Source organism: Protopterus annectens, chromosome 11.part0 (genome assembly GCF_019279795.1).
Source record: "Protopterus annectens isolate FY-2018-M chromosome 11.part0, PAN1.0, whole genome shotgun sequence".
In the NCBI taxonomy this organism is placed as follows: Eukaryota; Metazoa; Chordata; order Ceratodontiformes; family Protopteridae; genus Protopterus; species Protopterus annectens.
The window spans coordinates 307,781,105-307,802,865 of NC_056745.1; the positions used below are offsets into that span (position 1 = coordinate 307,781,105).

General features: G+C 42.3%; 1 protein-coding gene across 1 annotated transcript in view; it reads left to right on the forward strand.

Annotated features, from left to right (window-relative positions):
• Positions 1 to 21,761, forward strand: part of CFAP54 (cilia and flagella associated protein 54) — a 2,749,537-nt gene that overhangs the window by 350,491 nt on the left and 2,377,285 nt on the right. Inside the window, exons 13-14 of the mRNA XM_044087198.1 lie at positions 8,604 to 8,716; positions 8,806 to 8,938. Of these exons, the coding sequence (XP_043943133.1) occupies positions 8,604 to 8,716; positions 8,806 to 8,938 (246 nt within the window). The remainder of the gene's footprint in view (positions 1 to 8,603; positions 8,717 to 8,805; positions 8,939 to 21,761) is intronic.

The following is a 21,761-nucleotide window of genomic DNA, read 5'->3' on the forward strand; positions in this document are numbered from 1 at the left end:
GTATATGTCATTAGATAGCAATATGATTATGGACATTAAGAAAACAATTGGAACATTTTAAGAGGTAACAGAGAATTATTTACTGTATTAGGAAACTATCTGTGTTTTACTTATAAAAAGTGTATTAATTTATAAAGTTTACTCTTTAGAGACAACGTTTAGTTACTACTCCTTCTTCATATAATGTAAAGGGCATGTTTAAATGTGGTGGTTGTAAAGCCTGCAGGTGCATTTATGAAAGCCCTTGTTTCAATACAACACATTTGGACAGAACTATTTCAGTTGATGGTGATTTTGCATGTATCCTCCCACATCCCAAAGACATGCTGTAGGTGGATTGGACACTCTAAATTGGCCCTAGGTATGAGTGCATGTGTGTGCCTTCTGTGGAAGGTTGGGTGCCGGGCTGGCAACTCGACACTGTAAAACTCCACTGCCAATCATGAGCGGACATGTGATCCGCTGTGGCGACCCCTTACTGGGAAAAGCCGAAAGAAGAAGAAGATGAAGGTGATTTTGCATGTAATTCTAGTGGGATAGTATATATTGCATTATGTTCCAGCTGTGATTGTTTTTATTTAAGTAGTTCCACCAGGAAGTTAGCCAAGCACCTTTCTGAACATATTTATGCAATTCTGTAAAGAATTCTAATAATGCCTTGGAAAAACATCTGATGCAAAGTGGATCTTGTAAAAAATTATTTTGTGTGCTAGAAAAAAGTATTACCAGATTTGTGAGGTAGTGGCACACTCTGGTAGTTGTGGCTGGGTGCTGATTATCGCCCAGGTTTCAAAGAGAGTATAAGTATCAAATGCTTTTTGGTGAACCATAGATTAAGAACCAGTTATATACATAAATAAACAACGTTCACTTTTTTGTTGTTCTAATACAATTATAATTATTTTGTGTAAGTTTTTACTATCTATGAGCTTGACTTCTGAATTTTAAACACGTGGCTGGTGATGTCTTTTAAGTCTGAATTTATGCAAAGACTGCTTCCATTATTAGTTTTTGTGCTATATAAATTATTAATGTTAAGTTGTCAATCTCGCCTTCATTCTTGCTGGATGAGTTCGGCTCCGACTCTGCCTTATACTAAAGCTCGAGAGCTATTTACCGGCTCGAGGCCCTCCCCCTATCCCACAATTCTAGGCGTCAGATACCCAGATCTCGTTTGCCGCTTCAGCTACGAGGTTGTGATTTAACGGCTCCAGGTTATATTACTCTTTTCTACTGTTTTATTTTATATATATATATATATATATATATATATATATATATATATATATTTTTTTTTTTTTTTTCTTGTTCGCTTTTGTCTCTTAGTGTTTCCCTTCTAAACCCTTGAGAACCCCCCCTTTAAAAACTCTCTTTCTGTAGTTTTTCAGAGTCCCCCCTCCCCCCACCCATTAGGGTAGCATTGATATAATCAGTACTGTTATTTTATTCTTTTCTACTACCTTTTTATAGATTTTATACTTGATAGTGATAGTAGATCATTTTAGTAGTATTATTATATTACTATTTTTTGTTAGTGTTGTTAGTTTTTTTTTTTTTACTAGTGCGTGTGTGTGTGTGTGTGTGTGTGTGTGTGTGTGTGTGTGTGTGTGTGTGTGTGTGTGCGTGTGTAGTGTTTAAAGCACTAGTTACCTGTTCCCTTGGTATCCTTTTTTTTTTCTATTTTTCATTATGTCTAAGGATACTAAGGTCTTATGTTTCAAGAAGTGTGACTCGTGCTGTCAGAAGATGTCTCTGACAGATGGTCACACTTCTTGTGCGTATTGTTTGGGCCCCCTACACCTGCAGGACTCTTGTGCGGTCTGTCATGCCTTCAGTTCGAGAGTCCTGCAGGAGCGTAGAAACAAACTTATTTTGAGGGGCTTGCTTAAGCCTGAAGGGTCCCCGACTAAGCCCTCGTCAGGTAAACCCTCTAAGCCCGCTAAGACGTCGGCTCCCTGTTCGGAGCCGTTGCCGAGTGGAGCTTCTGCCTCCGGCTGGAACCGACACTTCGAGACCTCAGTTGGCTCCAGCCTTAGTATCGGAGCCTTCTGTGAGCTGAAAACGCTCGAGGTCTCCCTCCTTGGAGTCCGTTTGTTCGGCTCCGAGGTCTCTGTTACTACAGTCGGAGTGGAGCCATAGGTCCCACTCCTCTCGGTCCTCCAGGCTGTCCGATCACGACCTCGAGAGGGTGGTCAGTAGACTGTTAAAGTCGCAGGCATTGGCCCAAATGTTGACTAGCCCTTCTCAACAGACTGTGGCCATCCCTGTATCTTCATCAGTTCCTCCTCCAACTCTACCACTGTGCTCGGAGCCGGAGCTCGTTGGGACTCAAATCGTCGGAGAGTCGGAGCCGATACCACACATTTCGGCTCCCTCGTCGGCTCCGATCTCTTCATTGGTGCTGTCCATGGAGGGATCCGGGCGTCGAGACTCTCTCAACGGCTCTGAGGGGGTGAGTGGCATCAGACCCTTGTCTGACCCCATTCTCCCTCTCGGTGCCTCGGCGCAGGTGAGCTCGGCCCCGACATCGGCCTCGGAGCCGTCACTCTCGGTGCAGGGAGGGGTTCTCATCTCTTCGGAGCTGGGACCTTCCTCTCTGCCTGATAGGGGCACCTTCGAGGTCATGAGGAGCGTACTGACTCCTGGGTCGGATCAACGATCGGCCCCTTCGGCTCCTCCCCCCATGGTGCCTGCTTCGGTCTCTGTCCACCCTCCGGACCCCAAGCGTGGAGAACAAACACTCCAGGTCGCCCCACTGGGGGTATCTTCCTCTTCCGAGGCCTCCCCTGAACATTCGGAGGAGCCACCTCGGAAGAAAACATGTAAGAGGAAACATGTTGACTCCCCTGAGTCAGTCACGTCTGACACCGACTTGGAGGATTCGGAAGGGTCCCCCTCTGAGGATGTCTCCTTTTCAGACATCCTGGAGATCCTTAAGCAGAGGGGGAATCGGGCTAACCTTAAACCTTCCGAGGACGAGTCGGTGTACCTGGACGCGTTTGGTTCTCACCCTTCCACCTCCTGGGTGTCTCCGCCTTTTGACCCGCTCATGGAAGTGGTTGCTTGGAAGGCGTGGACAGCCCCGGACTCAGTGGAACCAACTCCCCGTAGGCCCGCTAAATTTATTACAGCCCCATCGGATAAACAGTTTCTAACTAAAGGGGGTCCCAGTTGATGCCATGGTGGTGGCAGCGGCCACTATGAAGGAGTTGGCTGACCCTTTGGTGCCTGTACATCCTCCTAATAAAGAGTCTAGGACAATGGACAGGTACGGGAAGCAGATGTTCTCTTCAGCGACCTTTACTGTGCGGTCGCTGAATTATCTGTGCCATTTCACCCGACTTCAGAGGGATCTTCTCAAAGAACTGGGTGATACCCTTCAGGATCCATCAGCTGCGGGGTCTCAGGATAAGGTTAACTCCCAGCTGGCGACCTTAAGTTCCATAATAAACTCCTCCATGAGGCTCATTTCTTATGCGGCCGATGGTGCGAGTAAGGCCGCAGGTACAGGCGTGGCTTTGAGAAGACACGCCTGGATGTGGTTATGTAACCTTGCTGACCCCTTTAAGGCGTCCTTCACAAATACCCCCTTCGATGGTTCGGCTTTGTTTGGACCACAGGTGAAGGATACACTTACCAGGTGTGAGCAGGAAGGCAAGACTCTCTCTGCTGTGGGAGTCCGTTTTTCTACTCCCTCCAAACCATTCCCCAAAGGTCAGAAGAGTGGAAAAATGTGGTTTTGTAAACCCCAGAGAGTCATGCCTGACACACGTGGTGATTTTTCCTCCAGGGGCAGAGGAGGAAACAATAATAGATGCCGCCCTAGAGGCAGAGGGGGTCCGCAAAATCAGGGTAGCAGAGAATCTTTCTCTGACAAACCCTTCCAGCACCCCTGAGGGGCTGCCCGACTGTCCACCTTTCGAGGCAGTCGGGGGAAAATTGTCACTGTACCCAGAAGCCTGGCAACTCCTCACTCAAGACCGATGGGTACAGTCTATATTATCCAAAAATTACAAAATTCCCTTCGTCCGCACCCCTGTAAAAACAAACAGATCCCTTCCAGATGTCCCACCCGCTCTAAGGGATCAAGCAGTTCTAGAAATTTCAAAACTACTAAGAAAAAAGCGCCATCCAGCCAGTCCCAGCAGACCAGCAAGGATCCGGAATTTACTCAAGGTTCTTTTTGGTACCAAAAAAGACAGTGGACTGGAGACCCATTTTGGATCTCAGCAGATTAAACAAGTCTGTTCAAAGAACGAAGTTCCGGGTGGTCACGCTCCAGTCCATTCTACCCTTCTTGGGTCAGGACAATTGGATGTGCTCCGTAGACCTTCAGGATGCGTACTACCATATAAAAATGGACAGGCATTCCAGAAGGTTTCTCTGCTTCCAGCTGGGAGCCAGTCACTATCAATTCAGAGCCCTGCCCTTTGGGCTCACCACAGCCCCCAGGGTGTTCACCAAATGCATGGCAGTGGTTACGGCTCACCTGAAACGACGGGGATTCCAGGTGTTTCCATATCTAGATGACTGGCTCCTTACTGCTTCCACCAGGCATCAGCTATTGTGAGCCAGGGACTATACCATTCAGACTTGCTCCGAGCTAGGTATATCAATAAATTTTGAAAAGTCTGCATTGTCGCCTTGTCAGTGTATAACCTTTATAGGCGCAGAATTAAATACAAAAGATCTTTCTGCAAAACTTCCTCCAGACAGAGTATCAGACATTCGCCAACATGTACAGATCCTACTACAGTGCAAGACGATTCAGGCCAGATGTGTACTAAAGACTCATGGCAGCAGCGATCATTTTAGTCCCCCTGGCTCGTTTTCACATGCGGATCCTCCAGTGGATGCTGTTTACCCAATGGTCCTTTCAACAACTTCCAATGTCTCACAGGATAATAATCACTCAAACATGCAAAGACCACCTGGCTTGGTGGATGGTCTCCCCTCTAGTTCTCCAGGGCAGACCATTTGTTCTTCCTCCTCCTGTTGCCATGGTGACCACGGATGCCTCCCTGATCAGGTGGGGGGGACATTTTCAGGGCAGGACTATCCAGGGCTCTTGGCAACCCCTAGAATACCACCTGCACATAAATGTCTTGGAGATGAGAGCGGTACTTTTAGCGTTGCAAGCTCTTCAGGACTCTCTACCTACCGGGACTATTGCAGTTCAGACAGACAATATGTCTGTAGTGTGGTACATCAACAAGCAGGGCGGAACCAGGTCCTATACCTTATGTCGAGAAGCACTCAGACTCTGGCAGTCGGCGATCTCTTCCCAACGGTTTCTGATAGCAACGCACATCCCCGGGAAGTCCAACATCATAGCAGACAGGCTAAGCAGAGCCATTCTCATGCCTCACGAGTGGTCTCTCAATCAGTTAGTAGCAGACAAGATTTTCCGCAGATGGGGTCAACCCTGCTGCGACCTTTTTGCAACCCCTCTCAGCAGCAAGTGCGAAGACTTCTTCACTCTCTTTCCCCTTCCTGGCCATTCCTCCAGAGACGCTCTAGTACACGATTGGCCCCGGGGTCTCCTATATACATTTCCGCCTTTTCCCTTAATTCCCAAACTGATTCAGAAAGCAACCGCTTTGGGTTCCAGGATGATCCTCATTGCCCCTTACTGGTCTCGACAAATTTGGTTCCCATTCCTGCATCGTCACCTACTGGAGCAGCCCTGGAGTCTGGACCCAGTGCCAGACCTGTTGGTCCATCAGTCGGGCGGGCTGCACCAATCCCTTCAATCTCTCAACCTCACAACTTGGTTGCTCCACTTCCAACCCAAGCCAGGCTTCCACATATTTCTCAGCCAGTGCATGAAATCATCCTTTCTTCACACAAATCTACTACCAGAAAAACCTATGCTAGTAAGTGGAGACATTTCTCCTTCTGGGCGAAGGCCAGAAATATAAATCCTTTTACAGCCCCTGTCCACAGTGTTCTGGATTTTTTGGCAGAGCTTTTTCAAGCGGGCTCCTCTTCTGCCACCATTAGAGTCCAATTGGCTGCTGTCGCAAATTTTCATGCTGGCCTGTCAGAGACCAGCATCATGTCCCATAAACTTTGTAAAGCCTTTCTTAAAGGGACTGTTTTGCTGAGGCCTCCGGTTAGAGATCCCCTGTCTCTGTGGGATTTGAATCTGATATTAACTTCCCTGATTCTCCCTCCTTTTGAACCTGTGGCCACCTGTTCCTTAAAATTGCTCTCCTGGAAAACTCTCTTCTTAGTAGCTATCACCTCAGCTAGAAGAGTATCGGAACTTCAGGCCCTCAGTATTCATCCTCCCTATCTTGTTTTTCACAAAGACAGAGTTTCACTCAGAACTAATCCCTCCTTTTTACCCAAGATTCCTTCTGAGACAAACCTGAATCAGGCCATTGATCTTTCTGTCTTTTTTCCTAACCATTCAAACAGAGCTGAACAAAAGCTGCATTATTTGGATGTTCACAGGCAATTACATTTCTATTTAGATAGGACAATACAAACTAGGAAGTCGGACCAACTCTTCCTGTCATATGCTGAGGGCAAGCAGGGCCTGCTAGTGTCTAAAGTATCTTTATCTAGATGGTTGGCCTCTATCATTTCCTTCATCTACCAACTAAGACATAAAGAACTCCCTACAAAGCCAAAAGCTCATTCCACCAGAGCGTTAGCTACGTTAGTAGCTTTTCAAGCAAGACTTCCAATGGAATCTATTTGTGCTGCAGCCACATGGGCCACTCCTCATACCTAAATTTCTCATTACAAGTTGGATATGACCTCCAGGAGTTGGGCTGAGTTTGGTTCCACTGTACTCAAGAGTCTGTTCCGATGAGCCACCCAGGACTAAGGTGTTGGGGATGCTGTCCCATCCAGCAAGAATGAAGGCGAGATTGACAACTTAACATTAAGAAGTTCTGTACCTACCATAACGTTCCATGTTAGTTGTCTTCTTCTCGCCTTCTTTCTTGCATCCCACCCGCCATCCCCCTAGCCTGGACAGACCGAGATGAATCCGTCTGAGGCCTTATTCCTCTGCTTGACTATTTTCTAGGTTATGTCCTCCTCAGTTCTTACCACTGTAGGTAAACTTTATAGTGGGGACAGGGTGCCTCCATGGTGTTAGCTATACCAAACGAGATCTGGGTATCTGACGCCTAGCATTGTGGGATAGGGGGAGGGCCTCGAGCCGGTAAATAGCTCTCGAGCTTTAGTATAAGGCCGAGTCGGAGCCGAGGATTGGCTCCGAACCCATCCAGCAAGAAAGAAGGCGAGAAGAAGACAACTAACATGGAACGTTATGGTAGGTACATAACTTCTTATTTCTTAACTGACTTTTAGTTGGATGTTTTTGGTTTTAGTTAAAATCTGTTATTTCATCACTCATGCCCCTGAAAATGAACTTTTCAAGGCTGTCTGTCTATGTTACACTGGGCCACCTACCTTCTTGCTTTTCTTGTAGTCAGATTTCTACACTCCCATTATCTGCAGCTTGCCTTTCCATTAACTTGATGTCCTACTTATTTTGATCTAAATATTCTGTCTCCTTTTCTCATTCGGTCCCCTTTCCTTTACTTCAAGACATAAAGCCTTCTGTCAAATCTCAAAAGTTTGGAACAAAGGAGCACCCTGACATTACACAAATGTCAGATTTTCACCTCCCCATCTTTCCAGCCCTCACTCAGAGTCTTCTAGTACCCATGTCTGTAAATCTTTCTGAGGGATCACCTGAACTTTCTCAGTATTCTCCCTCACTATCACAATCTTCACAAGTATGTAATGTCATTTTTACTGTCTTTTTTTCATTCATTAGCTTGCTATCTGAGTATGTCCTGTATTTTCCCAGAGAAATATCCGTGCAGTCTTCATTTCCCAGCAGATACTGATGGCAAACTATTACTAGCTGCCTTACCTGTTACAACCACTTTATATCATCTGATGGTGATTAATCTTGCCTGCATATGACTTCTACTCACCTTATATCTGTCTATCTGTCCCCATCATTCCTTTTCATCTAGTTTGTAATCTTAACTGGTATTGGCTGTGTTCTTACTCAATTGTAACTCATGTTTGCTGTTTTCTGTTGGAAATTGAAAGATTTGTTTCTGAATTATTTTATTTATAACAAGACCACTCAGCAGTGTAAACATTGGTTGTATGTGATTTGGTCACATTCACTAATGTTGATCTGAAACCCCAACTCCATGTAAAAATGTGAAAAAAAAATTGGCCAATGACAATGATGACCATGGTTATAAAGGAGACATTGTGCTCTAGTCTACCTATTTGCTTGAATACTAATGAGTTAAGATCAGAATTTCAGTTGTTAGATGCAAAGAGAGCCCAAACATAAAAGTTATTGTAAATTCTAATCTGTTGCCAAAGATGTTGATTATTTTTTAAAACTATTGTCAAAACTGCATTGAAAAACTCATTATGCATTCAAGTGTACAAGAACTTTCTGATATTAACAGATTTTTTTCAAGGAGTTATGCACAGAAAATGTTAGACAGACCATACTAAGATTTAAACGTGACTTTCATAGTGCACTTATTGATTTAATCCCTTAAAAGCATTATTTAAGACTATTTTACTATGTGTTTTAATGATAATAGGAGAAGATGGAGTATCTGTTGAGGCTGCTGTGAAATTTGTAAAGCTTGCTTTCAACTATGAGCAGTGGGATGTGCTTGACGTTGTAATTGAACCAGTATTTGCTTTCTTAGGGGTAAGTAAAAGTGACTGAATACTTATTGTCTTAAACTGTACAGTTGATTTTAATGTGGCTAAAATGTATTGCTTATTATGTCATATTAGAGTCTAAAAGATAGAGTCTGGAGGATAGCAGAACTGGAACTAAAACTTCTTGTTGCCATGGAGCCACTGGTTTCCGAACGGAAAGTCAAGCATACCAGTATCTTCATGGAAAGTAATGTCCCATCTGCTCAAGGTAATTTTTGTAATTGGTTTATTATTTTGTGCAGTATAACAGTGTTATCACTTTACTCTGAAATGTTCTACTTAATTTAGTTATCTAGTAAAGTTACCCAGGAATGTCTTGCCGAGAGAAAGACATTGTCCATGGAATTTCAGGGAAAAAGTTTTAAAAGTTATAAGGTCAACACAGTATGGAATGCAATAATTAAAAACACAAAAGTGTCATAAAAAAGTTAAAAAATGATCCAATTGCCAGTACAGAAGACACAATGTTATACTTTAATAATGCGTTTTAGTGAAATCCATTTTAATGCATTCAGATATTGTGCTTACTTCTTAATCACATTTTTTTCAAACATCTGATCATGAAATACACCAGCCATATGTCATTATAATTGTTAATTACTTGGGGATTATAGTATTTAACACACTGCTTTTATGTGGGAGCTGACAGAGACTAAGTCTGATTTCATTATTAAAGGCAGGACATAACCCCAAGTACATATTTTATTTTATTTTTCATTTGAGTGGAAATAAACTACCATTTAAGTGTAATGAAATGGCTTATTTTTTTCATGGCTGAAGGCATAATACACCTTGAATTCCTTTTCTTTTTCTTTTTCTGGGGAAATAAGAAAAATTGTGCTGCTTGACTCCTAGTGACGCCTCTCGATGTCAAATATTGCTTGTTCATATTTGCATCAATAATTCCAAAACCATACTATGCACAAGGTTTTAAAAGTTTTCATCTTAAAGTTTACAAAATGGCAAACTCAACTGCATTAATATTTGACTTCTGTCTAGTACAGGTAAATAGATATTAACAGTTGTTTTTATGTTATTAATTTATATAGATATGATTTTTCCATTTTTCTAAATATCTCAACAACCAAGAAATACAGACAGAACTCCTTAGCCTCATATGAAAGCGCTCATCTAGATGAATAAAATGCTGCTGACAGGATGTGTGTAAATTGAGTGGTTACTGAGATATTCTCAGTTGTTTACAAAATATTACAAATGTAACTGTTACTGTGTTTACTGTGACTTAAAAAATCTGGTTTAAGACCCAGAACTTAAAGAATACTGCTACTATAAAAACAGTTTGTGCTGAAGAGTTTGCCATTTATATTTCTTTTATTACCACTATGGTTCCGGAGATATGAACATTTGTTTGAAATGTGAGAACATAATTTGATTCTGTGAAAAGGCTTAGGCTCACCCATTGGAAGTTACAGTGCAAACTTCCTGTGCTCCATCAGAGTGAATGAGTTAATGTGGGAGCAAATGGTGTGACCAGGCTGGCAGTGTTGTCAAAATTTAGTGTCATCTATAACCCAGGTGACCAGAGCTTGATTTGTGGCATGAGTGCTGAAAGAGGCAGGCAGGAGAGAATAGAGGTAAATGTCTTGCACTGGTTTGCCCATCCTAGGGGAAGGGAAGTGTGAGTCAAACTGCTCCTGTTCATCAGGAGTCTTGCACAGCAACAGTGGCAGCTGATCTGGATGACATGTCACCCAAGATATAGCCAACATGACCTACTTATAGGGCACAAGAAATTAGGACAGGAGAACCACCTCCCCAAAGAGGTCAGTCAGTAATGTAGATCAGTGCTGGGACCTCCCCTTTTTGGCATCTACTTCTATGAAATCAAATAAAATATCAAGAATCTGGCTGATAAGTCTGCAGATGACCGCAAACTAGGCCATGAACTAAAACTCAGTGCGAAAAAACAGCCACCTCTGGAAATTACCAAACTGATAATACACCTGCGAAAGACCCAGTGGTCAGGGATCCAGTAACACATGTTGACGGTAACCTAACCTTTGATTATTTTGCGTCTACGGTGGTGAGAATATCATTCTACATTGCACAGCTTATAAGTAATGGCATGGCATCTTGGCCCAAGGAAGTCATTGTTCCACTGTACTCAGCTCTATTCAGACCAGTCATTGAGTACAACTCTTCAGCATATACCTGACCAGGCCCTTGAAACAGCTTGAGAGACCACAGGAGTTACTCACAAAAATAAACAAAGAAAGAAAGAAATAATAAAAATAAAGGGAGTAAACAAGTCTTATGCAAACCATCTCGGAACCCTATCTCCGTACTTAGTCTCCTACAGATTACTATGTGTTGATCTATGGCTAGCCTCCAAGGCATCCTTTGATCCCACATTGATGGATTTGTTGCCCATCTGCAAAACAAACAGCATCAGAAATACTCATTCTAAAGACCTAAACTTCGTCTGCAACATAAACAGGACATTATGGAGGGACAGGTATGTGTTTCAAACAGTGCTCATTCTATGAAACAGGCTTTCCATCCATGTGAAGCAAAGTTCATCCCTAACCCTATTTAAATATAATTTGAACCAATGGGTGGTTAATTGCAGCTGGTTTCTGGCACCTATGTCGCTAATGGACAGGGGCAGTCTGTGAACACTTGATATGTACAGTCCTATATTGTAACCATAAAATTCCTTGGGGTATTGACACACCGGCAATATTTTGGTAAATTTGTGGTAAGCTTGGCTAGACTTAAAATGTCTCTTGGGCCAATAATCTAGTAACTACATGTGAACCTACAAACATTGCTTGGCCTTCTAGACCAGTGTTAGTAGTTCTCTTTAGTATGTCAGGTCAGGGCATAGAATGCTTCCTTGATGATGTGGGTGCTCACAGCAGCCTTCAGGGGGCAGTTGTTTGGGATCTAACTGCAAAAACCCTTGATATCTGCCAGTATGATAATTCCTAAGAAAGGAAGACATGGCTAATGGTCAGCAGACAGCAGGGAAGAAATATGATATGTGTGAAAAAACAATGGCTTCTTCATCATTTTACTTCTGTCTCTTTGGGGGTCTTATTTCAAAAAACAGTGGTCACCGAGCAATAAATCCATAGATGTGAGTATAGCCACCTTATGATTTCTCTGATTCTGGATGGTTTTCCAAAGCTGTGCTACTCCCTCTGAAGGCCTGGGCTGGTCTCACACCTATGTATGGACTACCATGTCTGGTATAATGCTAATTTATAAACCCAGTGATGTATATTCTAATGTCTTCTTGCATTCTCACATCACTGGTCATTCATGTTGGATTTTATTGCAGCTTGGTATGCACTAGCCAGGAATATTGTTTTAAAGCAGGATGCTAAGAAAATGAGTTCTTTAGCTACTTTTAAGTAAGATTGTCTTCTGTTTATAAATCCATCAATAAATGTGTCTATGCTAGGCAGATTTCACTAAATTACCAATACAAGTATTTGTTTTGTTTAGGAGCCTAGACATAATGTTGAAGTGAGTGACAGCTGTAACAACTTTAATAAAGCCACTAAACTGGGATGTTTACATATGCCAAGCTACTTACCCAAAGAAGATTAAAATATTAAGGAGAGTGAGCAGTTCTTTTTAACACATTGCAGACAACCATGGAGAAAGAGAGAGAACTGCTGTAAAAAGTAAAAATCTGCCTTCAGAGTTTAAATCCTTTCTGAATCCCATTATTTCTAACATTCCTCAGGTTTCTAAACCTGCCTTAAAAATAATGTATGATTGTGGAGATATTAAGGAAGTAGTGCTGGGTACATAACCAAAGGATCCAATGTTGTCTTTTCCATCTGCCTCAATCTTTGGATTATTGGTTTCTGACTGCAATGAGGCCAACAGATCAGAATCTTCAGCTCCAAAGCTCCATCCTTTCTCCCATAATGCCTGCACTGCATTCCAAAATCTTCTCATGTGCATCCAAGTGATTTTCCCTTTTAGTTTTGCTGTTTTTCTGATCGCCTACTCTCCTATAGTTGGCAATACTTTGTAGGTTTCAAGGATTTTACTTTGTGTAGCTGCACTTTTCTATTTTCTTATTTAGTTAATGAGTTTAGAGAGAGTGTTCCTTCAACTTGTTGTCAATATTTGTGGTGGACAGGTTTAGGTATTCAACATTCGTTTAAAAACATCATAATAATACTAGAAAAATATACTTTGTAGACATTTTCTTACTCTGCTCATTAGCTTTTACTAATTCCATTGTACCTTTGCTATTTTGGATTTTGCTTCTATGTATACTCTTTGCCTTTACCATAATTAAGACCTTGGGTTTTAAAAAATGCTTGGGGTGTAGGCACGTTAGCCATTGAAGACACACACAACAAATGTGTTTATTTTTTAGGTAGCACCCATTTAGACATTGAATGTCAGGCTTGTGCAGGCTTCAGAGGTAGGGCTCTGGATGAACACTGAGCAAAGTTAGTTTTAAAGGGTTTGCTCCCTCCTTCTTTTGTTGGGCCTACCTAAGCTATTGTTCCCACTTCTTTTTCCAGACAGTTGTCTGACAAGAAGAAAGGAATGGACAAGGATTAGAATGGAGACAAGAGAGATAAAGATAAACAAGAAAAAAGAATAAAGAGAAAAGAGATTGCTAAACAGAAAGGTAAAGCTAAAAATACATCTTCTATGCCACCACTTGAGGGGTAGCTGGATCTCTAATGTCTAGGTCCTCAGCACCTTTGGCTTTTTTTCTGGTTCCAGAATCAGTATCCTGCCAGGGCCAATTTCCATCTTTGCTACTTCAACCTCTGGATCTAACAAAGTCACCACACTTGGATATCCCAAGTCTGCTGTTGTCTGTGGCTCCAAAATCCAATAGGATACATTCTCCTTTCATGGCTATTACCCTGGAGCCAGAGTTTTCTCCTCTGTGTTCCCCTTATCAGGTCCAGGCTTCTCCTTTTCAGAACTTTGTGGTTGTTTAGTCCGTGGCTTGACCTAGCAAGCTTTCATCTATGGCTTTTGTGAGGTTCACCAGGAGTGTCAAGGAACTGGAATTGCATCAGCTCATGCAAACCTTTCTGAAGTGCCAGATGGACCTGGGAATCATCACTTCACCTCTGGCCTGAGGATGGGGAATCCTGTTTTCATGGTCCTGACTTTTCTTTGCTCCTCCTCCAGTCCATCTCTTGGTGCCAGTGACCATGTCTCCTACACTATCCCATGTCACTCATTCATCAGTGTCAGCAGCTTGACTACCCTCAGCACCAACTTCTCCCTTGATGCATTCAGTTCTAGTCTCCTCAGAGACTAGTGCATCCCAAAGTCATGGGATCAGAGCTGAGTGCCCAGAGTCAACTCTGAGGTTATCAGATCCATTCCAGCCCTTAGATACTTTGGCTCTGGACAGCTCAGTTTCAGTCCCAGTGCTGGACTTAGCTGGGTCAGTGACTGGAAATGGAGTTTCTCTTGGATCCTCTGATTGGGAAGGTTCCCTTTCAGTTCATCCAGCCTCAGTGTCAATGTTTGCCATTGTAGAGAGGATTCTGTCTTGATCCAAGATAGGTACCTCTCTTCCACTGTTGGATCCATCCCAATCCACTCATCCTTCTAGGATCTCTTTTTCACAAGAGCTGTCTTCAGAACAGCCCACACTGATAGGCTTCAGGCAGCCCCATACCTGCTGCTCCCTTGCTGCTTCCTTATTCCTCCCAGACTCTCTGCAACTGGGAGGTGCACAGGAAAAGCCAGTGCCAGAGAAGCACTTAGATTCTCCTGAAGTTGTTCATAGTTGTTCAGAGCTATTGTTCATATCTCAGTACTTGGCTAACTGCCCTTGTGGGCAATTTTAAGCCTAACCAATTATACCATTTAAGAATCAAACCCTGTACCATGTGTCTGTAAGGTAAACAATTTGACCATTATGCCAACTCCCAATCCCTGTAGAATCTCTCACTGAGTACTCAGATGACAGTGAAGGGGAAAGGCCTCCTAAATCTCCAATGAGGATCTCTCCTTCGTGATGTCCAGGAACTGATGAGACAATTGGTTTGGACCACCAAAGTCCCTTCCCAGAGAAGTCAGTTTTATTGAAGCCTTTGGAGTGGGCCCATTATTGTCTTGGGTGGTACCACCTCTAGAAACACTCATGGAGGGCTTGGAGAGAATCTGATGTGGTGAAGCCTATTCCCCACAAACCAGACCAGGTGTTGATTCCTCTCTAAGGACAGGTCCTTTTGGAGCAAAGGTTCCTTGGTTGATGCCATTGCCATTGCTCCAGGCACAAGGAAAGAAATTTAAAAAAAAAGAGCTTTGGTCCATCCCCTGAAATGGAATCACAGACATTGGACCAGTGCGAAAGACTTGTTTATGCTTCAACCACGTTTACCATTCATGTGCTGAATAACATGGCCCATTTTACTAGACTTTAGAGAGAGACTTAATTTCTGAAGTTTCTAAGTCATTGGCATCTCAACCCTTGACAGAGTCTCATAAGATCTTGGAGATTCATTTGGCCACTATGCAATCTATCTCCAACATCTCCACGTGCCTCATCTCTAATAAATCTGATAGTATGACTTGTGTGGCAGACACAGGCATTGCCATTTGCCTTCATGTCTGGATACTTCTCTGTAATTTTTCAGACTACTTCAGTGCATTTTTTCTTAATACCCCTATTGATGGGACCATCTTATTTAGTCCCCAAGTTAAGGATACTTTAACTAGAGAGAGCAAAAGGGCAAGATGTTGTCTGCAGTGGGAGTTCATTACTCCACCTCAGGAGAACTTCTGTAGGAACCAGACAGGGTGAAGGAAGATGTTCTACAAATCACAACAGTATACCCAGGATACCCCAGCTAAGGGTGCCTCTGAAGCAGAGGGGGATCTTTAATGGACACTGCACAAGAGGAAGGGGTGGTCCACAGAACCAGGGATTCAGAGGACCTTCTTTTGAAAACCCTTCCAGTTCTCCAGAAATTTTGCTCAGATTCTGTACTGTGGAGGCCATTAGGAAGTACATGGCTCTCCAACCAAGAGCTTAGGAAGTCATCACATCAGATTCCTGGATGCTGATAGTTATTTCCAGGGACTACACAATCTCTTTTCAGGCTACTCTAAATCTGAGACAAAAATCCCTACTATAAATGCCACCCCATCAAAGAAGGGATGTAGCAGTACAGATCTGCAAGCTGCCCATGAAATGAGTCATCCAAGAGGTACGACCAAGCCAGACAGGATCCAAAGTCTATTCAAGATTTCTGTTGGTGCCAAAGAAAGACATGGATGTCATGGTCATTTTGGCCCTAAGTTAAACTTTGTCAGACAGACCAAGTTCTAGATAGTGGTGATGCCGTTCATTCTACCAGTACTGAGGAAGGATGATTGGATGTGCTCATTGTCTACTATCACCAAAATAGAGTGGCAGTCTAGAAGGTTCCTGCAATTCAGGTTGAGAGCCAATCACTACTAATTTCCATTATTGCTATTTTGTCTCACCACTGCCTTGGGTGTTCACCAAGTGAGTGGCAGTGGTAGCAGCCTGGCACAGGCTGCAGGGATTCTGTGTATTTTCATACCGGGATGACTGAATCCTTACAGTGACATCAAGGGCACTTTTGATTCTGGCGAGAGACTTTTTCTCTCCACCTTTGCCTGTCCTTGGGTCTAACAGTCAATTTCAAAAAACTTAGACCCAGTGCAAGCTATAGTATTTACTGGATGCCATCTGGATATCATATATCAGATTGACAGGCTACCTTCCTCAAAACCTTCTTCCCTATGAATTCAAGCCACCAGCTTACAGAATATTATGTTTTCTCAGCCCAATGGCCACTTCAGTCTGTCTTTTCCTTCTGGCCAGGTTCTTTATGAGAGTTCTCCAGTGGATGTTATCAGTTAAATGGTCATTTTATACCCATCCAACGTCCTTTCTGATTTGTCTTACCAGTATCTGTCATCACCACATCTCTTGATAGCTGACATCAAAACACCTTTCTGCAGTCCACCCGTTTATTCTTCCCCAACCAAAGGCCATGATGACCACAAATGTTTCCCTCCTGGGGTGCAGAGGGTGGGGGTCATTTCAAAGTGAAAACAGCCCAAGGCACCTGGTCCCAAGCAGAGGCCCATCTTCACAGCAATGTTTTGGAGATGAGATTAGCCCTCATAGTGATGCAGACCTTTCAAGACTCCCTCACCAAAAGTGTGATAGCTATTTGGACTGAAAATACTATGGTGGTTTTGTACATAAACAAATCAAGGAGGAACTCAGTCCTACCCCCTGTGTCGAGGGGCCATGAGGATGTGGCAATGGTTGATGTATTTGCAATGCTTTCAGATAGCAATGCACATCCTGGTGAGATCCAGAATTCTAGTAGATAATTTGAGCAGGGGACAATTTTAAAGTGAAAATAGGCCAAGGCACCTAGTCCCAATAAGAGGCCCATCTTCACTTATGACAATCAGGCATGAGTGTCAAAGAAGGTAGGAGAGTGGCACTGAACAGAGACAGAGAGGGGTGGTAACAGTTGACACGACATCCTAATCCCATGTAGAAAAATGTGAAAAGGGGGGCTCATAATGAATCTGAGCAGGTGTATTTTGGTGCATCGTGAGTGGTCCCTCAATTCCTTGTTGTTAGTGCAGATTTTCAGCTGCTGGGACTAGCCATGCAGCAATCTGTTTGGCACACCGTTCAACACCAAATGGCACCACATTTTTTCTCCTGATCCCTCCCAGTGGGCAGTCACAGAAGAACTGTCTTCTGCATGCTTGGCCACCTGGTCTCCTGTATGCCTAACCACCAATGCCCCTGCTGGTTAAGTTTCTGCTGAAAGCAGCCTATTGCAGAATGACAGTAACAGTCATAGCTCCCTTCTGGACCAGACAAGTCTTTTCCCCCTTTATGTGACTTCACCTATTGGATGCCCATTGGGTTCTGGATCCCATTTCTGATTTAATTTCCCCACTTGTCTGGCCAGTCTCACCTGAATATGAAGTAACTCAGACTGATGGCTTGTTTCTTCCAATTACAATGATGGCCAGTAAGCCCAGCCTTTCCGGAATGGTTGTGCACATTCTTTCCTCACATTAGCAACCCTCTACCAGATAATTTATGCTAGTCACTAGAGAAGGTTTTCTATTTCTGTCCCTATTAAGGGCCTGGAGCTGTTCTCTGCTCCTTTAGAGGTATTTTTTTATCTTCTTGCATGGCTTTTCAATCTGGGCTTAGATATTCCATTATTAAGGTTCAGATGCCAGCCATTTCTGATTTATGTGTGTCAAGGGCATATACCAGTTCAGTGAGACTATCTTAGGCATATTTGGAGGAGGCCTCCTGTAAGGGATCCTATTCTTCTTTTGGATTTGCCCTTCATTCTTCAAGTTTTGACAAAGGCTCCTTTTTAGTCAGCAGCTATGGTACATTCCAACTTCCTCTCTTGGAAAACTCTTTTCTTGATTGTGTTTACTTCCATCAGAAGAGTTTCAGAACTTCAGGCATTATCATGCAGCCCTGTTTACCTTATCTTTCATAAAGGTAGGGTTTCTTTGCAGACATATCCATCCTTCTTGCCTAAGGTGGCCTCTAAGTCTAATTTGAATGAAAGAATTCAGTTCAGTTTTCATTCCAAATTTCAATAGCAAAGGGTAGTATATTCTTCATTGTCTAGATGTTCACCACCAGTTGAGATTTTTAGTTCGCTAGAACTAAAAAAATTAGGAACTTAGAAAAGCTTGGTGTGTCCTTCTCTAAGGACATATTAGGAAAGCAGATTTCTAAGGTCACTTTGTCCAGATGGTTTTCTGGTTGCATATCTTATTTTGTGTCTTCCATTCATGTTTATTGCAAAATTGTAAATTGGATACTTAGTCAAGATCTGGGTCATCCTTTGGCTCCACCATTTTGCTGGATGTTCACACCTAATACCACCTACTTGTCTGTTTCATTGAGGTAGATGGAAAAGACAGCATGGATCTAGTGTAAAGTTGTATATGGTCAATATGATTAAAGATGGATCTACCTTAACAAAACACAGGGATCATTTCAGTAGAATAGCTATACCTGCATTTCCCCCTTCCTTCCTTCCTTTCTTACCACTATATCTCTAGCTCTGTCCTAGGCACATGACTTCAATCTCTCCCTTTGCAATCTCATGCTAACCCTATGATTAATAATTCCAGTGCCTTTAGACCACAGGGACAAAGAATTTCATTTCAGATTGTTTTTGATTCTGAAGAATGAACTTGTCTGGAGCCAAGTTCTAGATCTTTTCCTTCTCTGACTCTCTATGTATGGGTCATGCTGTCATTTGTTTGTATTACCCTTTAGCTTATCCACAGCACTAAGAGTATTCATAAAGTGCCTAGCTCTTATATTTGCATGACAATAATACTCATATTTCCCTTCTAACCAGACATGCATAGATCATTCAGAAGAGAAAAAACTTTTTATCATGGATTGTTTCCTTCCCCACCAGTCTGGAGTCACAGCTAAATATTCAAAAAACCCTATTTGACTTTTTGATACTTGGATGAGTTTCTAGGGTCCTTGAGGATCCAAAATTCTCATCATCTGGTACTTTAGATTCTAAATTTGAGCCATATCAAGAAAGTACTGCATGCGTAAATTCCGCACATAATTCAAGACTTCCCTTTTTCCTCATATCCCGGCACAGTTTGTACCAAATAATACCTCAGATTTTGTTAAGGAGCAGTTTTGATGAGGTTGAAAAGGTGCAGCATATAGGACATATCAGACAGGCCAAAGCACATTAGTGTCAAAGGGTTTCTAGCTATGATCCATGCAATATTTATTTTTATATGAGGTCTCAGGGACCCTTGCACATAATTACAAGCAACACCACAGTGATGTGGCACTTCAGCTAGCAGAGAGACACCAGAACCTTCCCTCTGTGTCAGCTGGCTGTGATAAATTGAAAGGTAGCTCTTTAGCATTTCTTGATCATCCAAGCATCTTTCATTCTGTAAGAGCAATTTGCAGTGTCAGACAACTTGAGCAGGACCAAGATAGACCCTCACTAATGGAAATTACATGGGGGCCCTCCAAGGATTGATCCAGTTGTGGGAAGCACCTCAAATGGATCTGTTCAACTCCTTTCAAAGCAGACACATAACAAGATTCTTCTCCATGACTCCTTACATGTAGCCCGAGGTGGCAAAGTTATTTCCATCCATTCACTAATATACAGGGTCATACTCAAAATTCAGAGGGACACTTCAGAGATCTTTGTGGCAATCCCTTCAGGCCCAGGCAACATTGGTTCTCCCTTCTTTTGGAAATGGCTAGAGGCAATTGCCACAAACTTCCTCACAGTTTGAATCTATTAACACAAGACGAGATGTGTTTGATATACATCTATCTCAAACAATTACAAATAACTGCCTGGATGACTCAATTCTGATACCTTTCAGGTACCTCTTTTATGTGGACATGCAGCATGTGCTAAAGGAGACAAGAAAACTTGCTAATATGAAGTAATATATTAGTAGTGGAAACGATTTTCTAGTTGGGACTTAGCCAATAACCAGGGCCCTAATAGGGATTATGTACCACTGGTTCTTAAATATTTGTGTGAGTTACCATCCTCTGGCTTATCTTATTCCTCTATCAATGTTCATCCTACAGGCATTTTACCATGTCTAACTGACATGTCTAAGACTCTAACCCTGTCCTCTTTGTTTTTAATTAAACAATTCTTGAAAGGGGTTTTGCACATGAGACTAGTGAAAAATAAGCTTACGCCTTCTTAAGACCTTAATTTTGTGCTGGAAAAGCTAACGTATTTGAACCTACTCATAGTAGATTTTCAGTTCATTACTTGGTAAACTGTTCCTCTTATTGCTCTGACATCTGCAAGAAGAGTATTTGAGTTGCAAGCTCTCATGCTGGGTGAACCCTAGCTGGTATTCCACAAGAACTAGGTTACTTTAAGAACAAATCACTCATTTATTCCCAAAGTAGTCTCAGAGTTTACTTTGAATCAAACTATCAATCTTCTGGTATGCTGCCCATAACCCTCAAAATCAAGAAAAAAGATTGTACACAGTGTAAATGTGCCTAGATAGCTCAGGTACTATCTTGATAGAACTAAGTCTTTTAGAAAAGCTGATGAGCTATTTATTTCTTATGATGGGACTAAGAAAGGACAACCTGTCTCAAAACAAGCTATTTCTAGATAGCTGTCCTCAACTATTGCTTTTTATTATTACTACCATGACATATTTGTTACAGGCACTTTCAAGATACACTCTACAAGAGCCATATGCTCAACTGTAGCATAGTTTTAAGGGGAGGACTCTAGAAGCATTCTAGAGGCACCAACTTGGTCCTTTGTACATACATTTAGAAAGCATTACAAACTGGATTCCTTTTCCGTGTTCAAAGCTAGCTTTGCAAGGGCCATTCTCCAGGGACTCCTGGACCCTTATCCTTCCTCCTAGCAGTTTGGATAAGCTTTTGGTAATCAACCCAAATAGCTAAAGGCTACTGCAGCAGTAGTAGAATTGCATTTTTGGGTTCTTACCTGTTGCATCTACTAAGGTAATTCCTCTCAGTTCTGTTGTATATTCTTAAGACGTCCCAACAACTGCTTAATTACTGGCTAAAAGGCATAGAGCTTACAGTAATCCTGTACACCGTTAACTGAATAATCTGTCCATTTAGCATTTTTGCATGTAGAGTTAAGCAATCGATTATTCTGTTTTCTTTGCAATTTGTTTTATTCTATTTCATTCTTTATTTTCATTTAGTCAACCTTATACTATAGGTTACAGACGCAGATTAGCTGCCAGCTCTTTTCTAACTTAATTAGTGCTTGCAGTGCATTGCTGTTTGCTAACCTAGTATACGTAATCTGTCATTGGACATCTTTGGGATATTTAAACTTTAGCCTACATCATTAGCTGCTTTAATATTGTGACGTATATCTTCTGATTTAGCAAACAAATACTTTTGCACATTTAATACCAACGTTCATATAATTTCTTCCAACTTTTTGTATACTTAACTGATTTTTTCAGCTGTTTGACTCCAAACATTGCACATGCTC